Source organism: Cebidichthys violaceus, unplaced genomic scaffold (assembly GCF_023349555.1).
Source record: "Cebidichthys violaceus isolate CVI_PGR_0920_01 unplaced genomic scaffold, fCebVio1.0.p SCAF_7, whole genome shotgun sequence".
NCBI lineage: Eukaryota > Metazoa > Chordata > Actinopteri > Perciformes > Stichaeidae > Cebidichthys > Cebidichthys violaceus.
In genome coordinates this window covers 13,563,268-13,577,037 of record NW_027176927.1, presented here as the reverse complement: position 1 = coordinate 13,577,037, position 13,770 = coordinate 13,563,268, and the positions used below count along the sequence as shown (strand labels likewise).

The window sequence follows — 13,770 nt, the reverse complement described above, 5'->3', positions numbered from 1 at the left end:
AAGGCGCATTAAATAAATCAAACTTTATTCAACTCAGTTGTAACAACAAATACCGGTACAGAAAAATACACTCACTTATCGATTCATTCCTCTTCCACAAATCCATCGAATTCTTCATCTTCAGTGTCTGAGTGAAACAGCTGTGCGATTTCGGCATCAAGAATGCCCGAATCCCTCTCGTCATTTTCCGAGTCAGTCTTGTTGCCGTTATCGGTACTTGGCTGTTCAGTGATGATTCCAGCTTTCGTGAAAGCTCGGACGACAGTTGCGACCGATGGTTACTTGTTGTGCTTATTGATCGATTTTGACTTTTAGTTTAGACATTACATTCCTGTTACGGGGCCGATCAGGTAGTGACACAGCGTACCGTAATGCTCCGAATATCCATTGAGCGGAGCGGCTTCGTTGCTTACCAAAGTCGTACTTACACATTTCGACAGATTTTTGAGCGCATTGTACCACATAAAATCGATCAATAAGCACAACAAGTAACCATACATAAGGCGCGCTGGATTATAAGGCGCACTGTCAATTTTTGAGAAAATTTAAGGATATAGCCTTATAGTCCGAAAAATACGGTATATATATATATATGTATATGTATATGTATGTATATAGATGTGTATATATATATATATATGTATATGTATATGTATGTATATAGATGTGTATATATATATATATATATATATATATATATATATATATATATATATATATATATATATATATATACATATATATGTTTTAAGCAAGTTTAATTGGTACAATCAACCACAGTTACACCACATTGACAGTTGACTATTCAATTCAATTAAATGTATTTGTATATCCCAAACTCACAAATAACAATAATGTGCCTCTTTACAATGTATGTATAGCACACAACATCTTCTGTCCCAGTACCTTCGCATCTGAAAAGGAAAAACTCTCCCCCAAAACAACTTTAACAGGAATATAAGGAAGACGCCATAAGAAACCATATGGACTTTGTGTTACATTATTGACCCATACACAGATATTAAATGAACATAAAACACACTTAGTCACACAATTATTCTGGTGAATAGTCTAAAAATGTGTCCAGGGTTTGGGAGCTTGACCCATACTAGAGACTACGACAACAGCTAAGAATTCTTGGCCTCTGCTGCTTATTTTTCTAGCTGTGTGTGTGTGTTTGTGTGTGTGTAGCTCTCGTACCCGATACACTGTATGAAATGACATGTACCTGTGTGTGTTAGAGAGAGGGACATGATGACCTGTTCTGTTTTCTCTGACCCTGTCCTTTCCTGCTTTTCAGAGACACAATGGGGACATTTTAACAACGGCATCAGTCAAGCACTTGAGTCACCGGCGCTTTGTGGTATCCTTCCAGCTAGACGGCGTCCAGCGAACGGATCAAGACCTTTACCGCTGTGTCACTCAGTCCCCCAGAGGCTCTGGGGTCTCAAACTTTGCTGAACTGGTTGTCAAAGGTAAACACTCCCTTTTTTGTCTGTTAATGTTCTCTTTTTGGTCTTTCTCTCCCCTTCTGCTTTTTTCATCTCAACCATCCGTTTTCCTGCTGTTTTTATGATAACAGGATTTTCTGCTTCTCTCGGTCACAGTAGATTACTGCGTGTGATTCAAAGGAAAATTAAAAATGAAATTGATCACACTAGGCACTCGTGTGAACACATTTCAAATCACCCATAGGATACCTTTTGTGCATAATGGGTGAAATCACAGACACCTAACCGATTTCCATAAAATTCACAAAGCACAAATTGTACGGTGCCCGACACACATGAAGGCTCTTTGGATGGCAAATGCAATCTCCCCGACATGTGTTGTTTTTTGAGCTGGAGTTGTCAAATAGGCTGCCATACTCAGCTCTTCAGCTCTCTGTCAAAGAGCTGAACACTTGACTTGGACTCCTGCAGCCCCTGTCATATCACGTACCTCAGATGGTGACCTCACTCCCATTACTCACTCCAACCCCACAGCCTGACACCACTTTGACAGCGTAGTAATGACATGGCTGTGGGATGGTTTGATGGCATAACAAATTCTAGCCCTCAGCAAAGGGAGGTTGAGAAGGGGAAATAAGGATATGAAAGATTCCCAATCTTCTTGTCCTCTACTGTATGCTCCTCCTGATATTGCATTTTTTAAATGACTGATGTAAGGGCAGAGGAGAGTTAGAGAGAGTGCAAAACATGCTGTATTAATGGCAATATCAGTCTCTACATTGTCGGTCTGTTGATCAATTGGTTGGTCCCTTTATCACTTTGGTCTAGACTGAAATAGCTCAACACCTGTCTGGTGGATTGCCATCAAATTTTGTACAGACATTCATGATCCCCAGATGATGTATCTGAATGAGTGGACGATCCCTTTACTTTCCTCTAACAACAATAGCAGGTTGACATTTGTGGTTCTTGAAATGTCTCAACAGCATTTGGATGGATTCTTTTTTGCAATACTTTTTTTCATTACCAAATACCTGCTAAACTAATGACATTCCCAGCAGCCTCATCTTTAATTTGTGTTACACTGTGGCTGAGTGGGCAGGTCATCCTTTAACCACTAGGCTGGAGGTTTGATCTCTTACGGTCTGAGTGTCCTTGAGTGAGACACTGAACCCAAAGTTTCTCCGAGGACGCTTCACGGCAGCCCACTGCTCCTTAATGCTTAAATGCAAAGGTCAAATTTCATGTAAGTACCTGTATATATGACGATTATAAAAGTTTAAGTAAAAACACTTTTCTGGCCAGAATTCCATGCAACGAAAGGGAAGATTGTGACCTTATTGAACCTATGATCAGATACTGAATTGGTGACACTAATCTTGGGTGCCCACCTTAAAACTGTGGTGGTTATGGAGATCGTCTGTGCTGCCGGGTGGAAGATTTGTTTGTGAAGTGTCCTCGTTTTAGCATTTGTAGCTTCTTTGCAGCAACATCTATATTGGAAGCACTGTCTACTGTTATGGCTACAACTTTGTGGTCTGTTAGAATCAACTTTATAGGGCAAACATGTGAACACGTACGAGGACCTTGACTCTGTTGTTTCTCTCAATGAACTTTCACACTTTTAGACACACAGCCGAGCAAGAACAACAAAGCTTAACAAAATCAAGTCAAACTAATATTATTTATATTTCCCTATATCACAAATCCTCAAGGGGCTTTAAATTCTTTACTGCAAGCAACATCCTCCATCCTTAGACCCTTGACTCGGATGAGGAACAGCCCACAAGCTTTGATCTTGTCAATCATACTCTTTGCAACAAACTGCCAATCTGCCACAGCTTGTTGTAGAGAGGGTGGGAAAGGTTATCCAAGATGGCTTTGATTTTTGCCCTTGTGCTTCTCTACGCCACTGCCTCCACACTCTCCAGTTTCAACCTGATATCCTTGCTGGCCTTCTTTAACAGACTCCTGACCGCCAAGCCTTAATACCAACACCCCAACACACTACTGCGAAGAACAGAGCACTGGCTACTGTTGACGGATAGAAGATCTGCAGCACCCTGTTTTTTATTGATTTGTACCCCAAGGTAGTTGTATGAGTCGACCATCTTCACTTCCTCTCCCTGGATGACAACTAGGACTGGGGGCCCCTGATCCTCTGGTAGTCCACAACAAGCCCATTGGTTTTGCTGATATTGAGCTTCAGGTGACTGTCGTTGCACCATGTGACGAATTTCTCCATCAGTCCTTTGTACTCCTCTGAAACAACATCTAAGTGAAGACAGCATGTTTTTCACTGGACTTCCATTTCACCCAAAAAATACACTTAATACTTTTTATTAAATTCCTTCAAAGTTTTCACTACATAGATTATATGAGTCTGGAAAGACATGGATGTAAACTACAACTTGACTGGTTGACGGAAGCATACAATAGCGAGGCAGTAATTCTAGTTTTTAATCAGGACAAAGATGTTATTTATGACAAAGCTCATTCTGCACCACGAGTGTGATTCCCGGTTGTAAGTCATGTTCAAGTAGACTGCCTGTGACCCTGTAATCTGTTTCACAGGAGCTGAGACCAAGTCCTTAACGAGACTTTTATGAATCCCTTTCCACACACTGCCCCGCTAAGAAGGGACTAATCATTCCCTTAATGAGTTGGAACCACCCATTTAAACTTTGTAGATTGAATGCAGGAATCATAATGAAGCTCTCTTATTGCCCCATAGTGGACAGCTACGTGCCCACATAAAGAATAAAACATTCATCTTTCTCCTTAAGGTACTGTATGACTATGGCTTTTGTTTTGGCCCCATATTAAGGTTTGATCCTGAGCACATTTGAAGATGTGTTTGCAGGGATTTACTCCCTCTTAAAGCTCGAGTCCCCACTGCAAAGAAAGCCTTAACCAAAGATCAATGTTTAGTTTGAGAAAGAATGAGTCCTAAAACCTGGAAATGAGTTAGCATTTTAGCACTTCCAGTTTTCTCCTCTGGAAGTCATTGCTTTTTTTATAATGGGTTTGTAAAATATCATAAACTTGTGTTTGCCACAGAGCTTATTTTCTGCAATAATCCAAAATCCAATGGAGAATCCTTTTGGCTTTTTGTTGAGGGAACTACTGCTATGCTAACTCCTTGGTTGGCCATCAAAACTCATCCTTGCAGCACTCTGTAGCTCTGTATAGAGAGGGAAACAATGAAAAGCAAAACTAATAATATACTGAGAAGAAATAAAGTGTAAAATGAACAAAATATAAAACTGAGCTGTGAACTTACAAAATACATGAGTGAGTTATTTTAAATTTGGCCCTGTTGGCTGCTTAGCCTTAGGCCTAAATTTGGCCTTTCATTATGGATGCAGTCATTGACAGCCTAAAGATGAGGTGCTGCAGGCTAAGTCAAGGCAAAGGGAAGCAGCTGGGAGTAGAGGTGAGGAGCTAGTAATGTTGAAAGCTTACAGAGAGGAGCGCCATAAAAGACAGAGGCGCCACTGCCGGATGAAGGATTAGTCACAGCCACAGATCTAACTCTGATCTTTTCTCATGCTTTGTCCTCATTTCTTTTGCATTCCCTTCCCTCCCTCACACTGTTGCCCGTGTAATTGTTCAGTGGCTTGGATCTGCCAGTAAGTGACATTTGACCGGTGGGCTCTGGAATTAATCCTTGGTTTGGCAATCTTTTCCGACAGTGATGCAGAGTCTCCGCTTTCATCATGGTTACCAGCTCTGAGGACTGAACACTCAGTCAGAGAAAAAGATGTACACCACTTAATCCTTCAGCTACAAAGATCATACACATTCAATGCACTGCATGCACAGCTGTTTTTTCACTCACTACTTTGCTAAAAATCTATGCGCAGATCTGAATGTCCTGTTTATAGGTATGACTAATCGGCTATTTGGACGCAGTTTGACCTGCTCACATCCTGCAGTCTCTGGGGACTCATTTAAGACTCAGTAGGCTTTAAACATAGTGAGAAATCTGTTTGCATACAACTGATTAATGAAATTAATACCACAACTTTACCTCCCTTGAATGTGAAGAGTGTTATGGGCCCGCCAGTAAATGCCTTTTAACGATTTAAACTTGTGTTTGAACAGGAAAACAAAAAACACTGCTTTTTATTTCCTCCGACAGTACCTCCATCCCCCATTGCGCCACCCCAGCTGCTGCGCGCCGGCTCCACTTACCTAATCATCCAGCTCAACACCAACTCTATCCTGGGAGATGGCCCCATTATCAGGAAGGAGATTGAGTACCGCGCCAGCCAGTCTCCGTGGTCAGAGGTGCACGGAGTCAACATGGTCACCTATAAGCTGTGGCACCTGGATCCAGACACGGAGTACCACATCAGTGTGCTGTTGACTCGGCCCGGAGAGGGAGGAACTGGCCCTCCTGGACCGCCTCTCGTGAGCAGGACCAAGTGTGCAGGTGAGCTTGTAACACACTGTACGACTGGACAGGGCGTCGCCGTCCTAATGCAGTTATGGTGGGTGTACATGTATTCAAGGATTTTTAGAGGTGAATGTATTTTATTTCACAAGAAAAAGGAAAAATTCAGTGAGTTGAACACCTGGCTGTTTGGTAGAAACTACAAGCATGGGGCAGCAGGGTCTTCAATGCAGCCTGTACCAGGATGCTACTCTGTGATTTTCTAAATTGCACAGCCTTATAGATTTAATCTAGATTAAAAAATACCGATAAATGTGTCTTCTTTGCACTTAATTAATTCATTCCATGAAAAGTCCAGAGCTCAAAGTACCAATGCCCAACAGCAACACCCCGAAACTTCAGAGAGTCTTACATTATGGGGCTGTATCTGTCACGATAATCTGCTAAAATTCAATCAGAGAGGAGCTGATAGACAAGTTGTGACTCGGTCGCTGCATATACTTATCTCTTAAGAAAAGACACATTTGCTATCACTGGCGTTCTCTGAACTCTGGAGCTGAGGAGACTGAGAGGAAGACTTTTTTTGCTGCCAGCACTGCAATATTGGTTTGACTGTTATTTAAAAGATAACAGCTGACTGACTACAGTGACTAGCCTAAAGCAGGCTTATTTGATATCTACTGAAGAGGATTGAAATTTTGGGCACGAACAATAAATGGACAAGAAATAAATGGTGGTGGAAACATATCAATCACAGTAAACGGAGATACTAACTGTTTTAAAATAAACAATGAAGGACACATGACTTTGGCCAATATACTATTGTACTGTACAACTTCACATATTCATAATAGGTCTGTAGGGGCTAAACTAAGGATTATATTCATTCATTTGCAGGTTATGTGCTATAGTAATCAATTAATATTGTGTCTATCAATGTCAGAAAGTATTGAAAATTATAAATCCCAAAAGCCCAACGTGATTTCAAATTTTTTGTTTTATGCGAACAGTCCAAAATCAGAGGATATTTAGCCTACTGTCATATATGAAAAAGCAACACATCCTCTCATCTGACAACCTGGAACCAGGTTGGTTTGTCAGTTTTGCTTGAAAAACAACAGAAACAATGAACCAATTATCAAAAATACAGTAGTTTGTTATAAACTAATTATATAATAGACAAATTGTTTCAGCTCTATTATCTTGCTTCCAGCTTCCTCTTAAACTAAAGAAACAGCAACATTCCAGATGCAGATTTAAATACATTTGTTTTTCATTCTCACTTATCACTCAGGTGAAGGTTTTCCTCCTATAAAGGTATTTTTTTTTCAACATTTTGTACTCCCTGCTTTCATCTGTGCGCCCCTATCATCTGTCAGTGTGCAGACACAGAACACCCAGGGAGATGAGTGGGATACCAGTAAGCCACTCCCATGCTTACTTTAAAATGTACACATATATAGCACAAAGAGTACTGTGTTGATGCAGATGCACAGTCATTACCGCTGCCTGCATCTGCAGTGCGTGCGCAACGCTTACAGGCACACAAAATGAACAGCTTTGTGTTACCCAAAGGCAGTCTGTGGATTTGAGTCTTCCATGGTCATCACTCTTTTCTATGCCCAACGGTCTCTTCCTGCCACACACCATCCCTCACATATCTCCCTACACTGCTTCAGTAGAGGCTCCCTGGCCCCCTCTCCAATGACATATTAAAGCTACTCTCCTCTCTCAACAGCCAAAGACACCCCCCATTCATCAGGGCACCATGAGTGAGCTCACAGCGCTCCCTCCCCAATCCCTGCACACCCCGCCCAACCCAAGAGACACAGAAAATTCACAATAAAAAAATAAAAAAAGTGGAAAAAGTCGATAGCAAGAGTAGTAAGAGTGGAGGGAAGGCTGCGGTGTGGGAGTATGTGTGGGGGAGAGAGGTGTTTTTTCAAAGGGAGAGAGTGAAACAGTAAAAATGAAGAGAGTGAATGTGCGAGAGGTGAAGCGAGAGGAGATTCACGGCGTACGGAAATTGCTTTCAGTTGCTGGTATCGGTGTTTGTGAAAGTCACTAAACTCAACCTTTAATGATGTATTTACATTTCAACCACTGTGACATTAGCTTGTTCAACCATGTGTGGGATAAGTGATACTGCTGTTTGCTGAGCTGTTAAACAGGGCATTTAGATGCAGTACTAGTTCAATACAGAGGCAGTATAGGTGAAATTAATTTTGCTAATAGTTCTGTCTTGTTGTTTTTCCTTCCGTGTTCACAGCTCTTACCGGGGCGTATTGATGTGTTATACACTGTACAGTAAGCTGCATCCCTGTAAACCTCTTCCACCTGGTGTATCTCACCTGCTTGACCCTGCAGGAGACAACAGAGCTCCCCCTGGTCAACCTCCAAACCATCTGGTCTCCGCTATCCCTACTGACCCCACATACTACCGCTGAATCCTAATCGTCCAACCTTGCTGTTGGCCTGATTAGGTTTAAGGAGGAGAAAATAGATGGTGGGGGTGCTGCGGTGATTTCAGGGAGGTGGTAATTATCCAGCGAACAGAAGGGAATTTTGGAACCTTCCTTGTATTTAGGAGGGAAGTGAATTTCCTCTCCAGGAGCTGTGTCTCGCCACCGTGACTAATCTCACTCTTCTATGGTCATGCTGAATACTTCCCTCCTTCCCAAACATGTTGGCTAGCCGGCGTACGCATACACATCCTCGCTGAGTCGAACTGTCCTCGTACGGCTGCTGTAAAACTAATGACCGTGAATGTGAACATGGTCTCTGCCTGGCTCTGATGGCCATCCAGGTGTGCTTGATGAGCCATTGCTGTGATTATCAGCACGGTGCATTAGCACAGCTTGAAGCCCCTCAAGTAAATCACAGAGGAGAGCCGGGCATTTGTACTGCAGGTGGTACCCAAACTACGTTAATGGGCTTCAACCTGCTGCTGGGTCACTGAACCTTCTGGAAAGCCCCTGCCCATGATGCTTTTGGTCTGTTAGAGGGAGCCAACACTGGAGCCTGACTAAAATTAGACACATTAGGAACACAAGTGCTTTGCCTTTCTTGGCATGTCGTCCATCATGTCTTCCATTCTCAGCCAAAATTCCCTGTATGTTTACATCTGGGGTGCTTGGATTTATGTGTGCTTGTGTTTTTGCTCGCACATGGGTAAAGGTGTGCATGTCTGTATCAATTTGGGTTTTCCCGTCTGACACAGTCAGTGCAGATACCCTCCACCGATGCATGCAATATAAGGCAACTCTGCTCTGTCCTGCTGCTGTCCCATCTCACATTTTTAGGGGAGATAATAAACCAGAACCTGTCACATCTACTCTAACTTCCAATCTCCAAGGATCAACATGGTGCTCTGGGCTTTGGCCATGTTGGGGTGACTGCAGTTTTCGCGCCACAGGGTGCCAGAGAATGGGTGCCCGTGGCATACACACAGATAGGACGAAGCAACGGGAAGGGGCTGGCACAAATGTCCACTTTGAGAAAAGCCACAATGAGCACAGTGTGGCCTCTTTGGCGGCGCTTTCATCAGCTCAGCAGTTAAATGCCTCTCTTTATTTAGCTCTCAGACTGTGCAGACTATCAATTGCACCATTAAGACAATCCTCAGCCACACTGAACAATGGAATATTAACATTTCTTGCTGGCCACAGTGTACTACTTTGCGATTGCTGTGCCCACCCATTTATCTGCCGTCACATTAGTCTGGATGTGGTTCTGTTCAATGCAATGGTCATATTTACGTTTAGTATGAGATGCCAGACAGCAAATTAAAAGAGAAAGCTGGAGACTGCAGAAACCTTCAGTATAGATTGGAAATGTCATAAAATTTGACTTTAAAAGAATTGCTCTACCATAGGCAGTAATAAGTGCGTAAGAATCTGGGCATAGGACTGTTGTATCTTATGTTACAGTAGCATGTAAATGTTTGTCTGTTTGAACATACATGTAATATAGATGTGAGAGAGAGAAATGGAAGATGAAAAGGGATACAAAAAAAGATAAAGAGACTGGACTAAATAATTATTTAACACAACACATGTATGCGTATCTGTGTCCTTGCACAGCTACTTTCAAATCCATTTTCTTAGATAATTCTTGTTTTAGTGCATTAGCTCCTGCTAAGTGATGCATTAGCTGCCTTATTTAAGTTCCTTGCACTAATCTGTGCTGCAGTGAGAATCCCACTGAGTGCACGAGTCAGTACGGGAATGAAGACCTTGGCCAGTAACCTCAAACTCCAATGATCTCTTCCTGTACCCCATATCTCTGCTGTCATTCCCTGCCTCCCTGGCCCATTACTCAACGTGCCCTATTAAAAGAACGAAGCAATACAATACATTAGGTAGCATATTGCTTGACAAAAAGGAATTGACTGTGTTTATAATGGCCACTGATAAATGCCCCCATTGATACTGAGGATGTCCTTGGCTTAACTCAGCCTCTCTTCAGTTTTCGGACATCCTCCTGAACACTGGCTGGTCTGTGCTTCTGTGTATAGAGGCTCTCTTTATCTTTCAGCTAGCCATTAAATTTGAGGGAGATATCAAAGACAGAGCTGTTGTTCTTTTAGTCAGAGAAAGTCAGGGTTAACCCGGCAGTGACCAGAATTAACTTGGTGCCTTCTAAAAATACATCTGGCCATCGCAATGACCCAGGAGTAAAAGTGACCAGCGGAAGTGAGTGCCCTTGTAAAGCACTGGCATTTTTTTGTGTGTGGATTAAACCTCAGGGTAAAGAAGTATAACTACTGGATAGTCAATTTGCTCAGCGACACAGAGGCGGGGACTGGTGGGACTGCGACAGCAACCCACAGCCTGTCCAATTAATTAGCACAATTGGGCACAAGTTCCCACTCTGCCATGGGGGATGTGGGTGTGTCGTGCTGGCAGCAAACTGTCAACCTCCATGTTGTGGCGGGACAATATGGCCGCATCTAGGAGGGAAACAAGTGAAAGACTGCTAGGGTAGTCCTGGGATCAGTGACAGTGTTGAATGCTGGGTATGCTGGGAAATCAAATATTTAACAATAAAATGAAGTCACCTGTGGTTTAATTTTCTAGAATTCAGTATTGTGCCTTCATGACTTCCCTAATCTCATTGCTTGTTTTTGTCTCCACTTTCTTTATTACTCAATCTTCTTTTTTCTTTTTCAATCTTCCTCCCTTCCAGAGCCTATGCGTGCATTGCGAGGCCTCGCAGCCACAGATATCCAGTCCAGGCAGTTGTCCCTGCAGTGGGAGAATTTGGCGTTCAACCTGACACGCTGCCACACCTACTCAGTGTCCCTATGCTACCGCTACACCACGGCGGGAGGCGGCGGAGGCCACAACACCACTGTGCGCGAGTGCATGGCAGTGGAACACAATGCTTCACGCTTCACACTGCGTGATCTGCCACCCTACCACGGCATCCATGTCCGTCTGTCACTGGCCAACCCTGAGGGGAAGAAAGAGGGCAGAGAGGTCGCCTTCCAGACCGAGGAGGACAGTAAGTCTCCTGGGGAGGTTACAGAATAGATGGTATGGAAGCAGAGGCCAGGAAAACTAAAAATGAAAAATGTCATTACAAAATGGTAAAGATTTTGAGAGAATTGATTACCACATTAATATACAGCAGTCTAACATATTGCAACCAATCCTACTTTTATTAGGAGATATAGAATAAAAAGATCTCTTTTCTCTAATTTAGCCTCTCCTCATTGATATTATTGGGGTTAACAAAATAAAAAAGAAACACAGTCAGTCATAATGCAATACAGTTCAACAGCACCACAGTCTGCATCCTCCAAAATGACATTACTACATGACTTTAGATAGCTGCCTTGGAGTGCGATGTCTAAAATATAACAGATTCCCTCAAATTGTTTAACTATTCATATAGCAAATGTCAGACAGGAGACTATCCTGACCTGAGACTGCCCACAACCAGAACTTTACTGTCACATTTATGTTGTGATGGTTGCTTTTGAGGTTTTTATGATGTTTTTCAACATGAATTAAGTGCACGGTATGTGGGTAAACCATACAAATTCATATATGAAACAGTTTTGTTTCATATGTGATAAATTTGCTAGATATTGCAAAACATTCACAACAGCTCCTATGCATTCCTTAAACACAATGCAGAGAGTGTGACCATCTGACTGAGGCGGAATCAGCATTACAAAAGATCCATTTCATTTTTAGACGAAAATAACAGAACAGAGAAAACATTATGTCTGAGTCTCTGGCAACCCTGAGATAGGATTTTGTACTTATTTCTTATCTCCTATTATTCCTTTGTGCCGCAGCACATCATTTGCATGGCAGTTGAGGGAGAAATCAATTCTACCGTGAAAAAAAATCGAAACAAACAAGGTTTTTAGAAAAAGATCTATACAGTACGGGGAAAGATAGAAAAAGATCAAGAGAAAATTAAAAAGCAATAGAAAGATTTTCTTTTTCCTGAAGTGATTGAATATATATAGTGTGTGTATATATAAATATATATATATATATATATATATATACACACACATATATAGTGTGTGTATATATATATATATATATATATATATATATATATATATATATACAGTATATATATACATACAGTACATGTCAATTATGAACGCTTCTTCCAAAAGCCTTAATAAGCAACTCTGTCCTCTAGACTAACTCAATTCAAAGAATAACAGTTGACTCAGCTGTTTGGATCTTGCTTTAGCCTCAGGCCTGAATCTCACATAAGTCTTTCTCTGTACAGCGCTCACACAGACCACGGGGACTGGGGCTGCAACTGAATGGCCCAAAAAACTGTTAACACAGTCTAATGTTGAATGTTCACGCATTGACAATCCTCTCACTGCCAGTCAGAAATAAATGTACCAGCAAGTGTCTGACATATTCATCAATATATTTCAACTGAAGACTGATATAAAATGATAGTATCCATCTTAGAGTTTATTTCTCTTGTCTGCGTTGTGGTTACATAATTGATGCAGTTCATAAATTAACTGTGTCCTTATCTGATGTGCTGTGCCTGCTGCTCACTCGTCTGAGTGTCTCATGTGGTGCATTGTTCTGAGCCACTGTGACATTCACTTCTGTGATATTGAAAGGAGAAGCTCACTGTGGGATTAGCACTTCAATTTCCCCGACAAATGTTTGTTCTGTCAATTTCTTATAGTACCCGGAGGCATAGCGCCAGAGTCGCTCACCTTTACCCCGCTGGATGACATGATCTTCCTGAAGTGGGAGGAGCCCGTCGAGCCCAATGGCCTAATTACCCAATATGAGGTGAGCTCAGAGAGACACTTTCTGTCTTGTCACTTTAAAGATTGTTAGCATGTTTAGCTTAAAAAAATGTTAGTTTAGTTTAATAGTATTTTTCCCTTTTAACATTACTAAAGGAAAGGCCTTAAGGATGACAACTAACCGCTAATGCTATCTTTGATAAGGAGTTTGTCTGGGGCTAGCATTACTGGACTGTTAAGTTTCCTCCAATCCAATAACACGCAGTACAAATCCGCTAATGTACTCTGATATAGGTTGCACTAGTAGCATCCAGGACCGTGTCCTTAACAGTTGGGAAATACTTCACAATGCTATTATGATTTGTATTTATTTACATCACCCAACACAATAACTAACCCTCTCCCTTTATCTAAGTTAGCCGGACATGCATTAGCACTGGCTTTGCATTTTCAGTTAGTAGATAAACACACCTTTTAATCCATTCCTTAAACTTTTGCTCTTTTTTTCTGCTTTTGGAACAGCTATAGCGTTTTTTGAAAGGTTTGGCAAACACCTAAATTCTAGGAGTTCAAATATCTATTTTTCAATTAAAATTTATATTATTACAAATCATTGATGAAAAGTCCATTAAGTGCACAGAAAACTTTAAATTTGACCATCAGCAATT

General features: G+C 41.6%; 1 protein-coding gene across 4 annotated transcripts in view; it reads left to right on the top strand.

Annotated features, from left to right (window-relative positions):
* ptprub (protein tyrosine phosphatase receptor type Ub) overlaps window positions 1-13,770 on the top strand; it is a 145,284-nt gene that overhangs the window by 89,245 nt on the left and 42,269 nt on the right. For all 4 annotated transcript variants that reach the window (XM_068735243.1, XM_068735242.1, XM_068735241.1 and 1 more), the window contains exons 6-9: window positions 1,301-1,475; window positions 5,596-5,889; window positions 11,038-11,355; window positions 13,036-13,145. In XM_068735243.1, coding sequence (XP_068591344.1) covers window positions 1,301-1,475; window positions 5,596-5,889; window positions 11,038-11,355; window positions 13,036-13,145 — 897 coding nt within the window. The remainder of the gene's footprint in view (window positions 1-1,300; window positions 1,476-5,595; window positions 5,890-11,037; window positions 11,356-13,035; window positions 13,146-13,770) is intronic.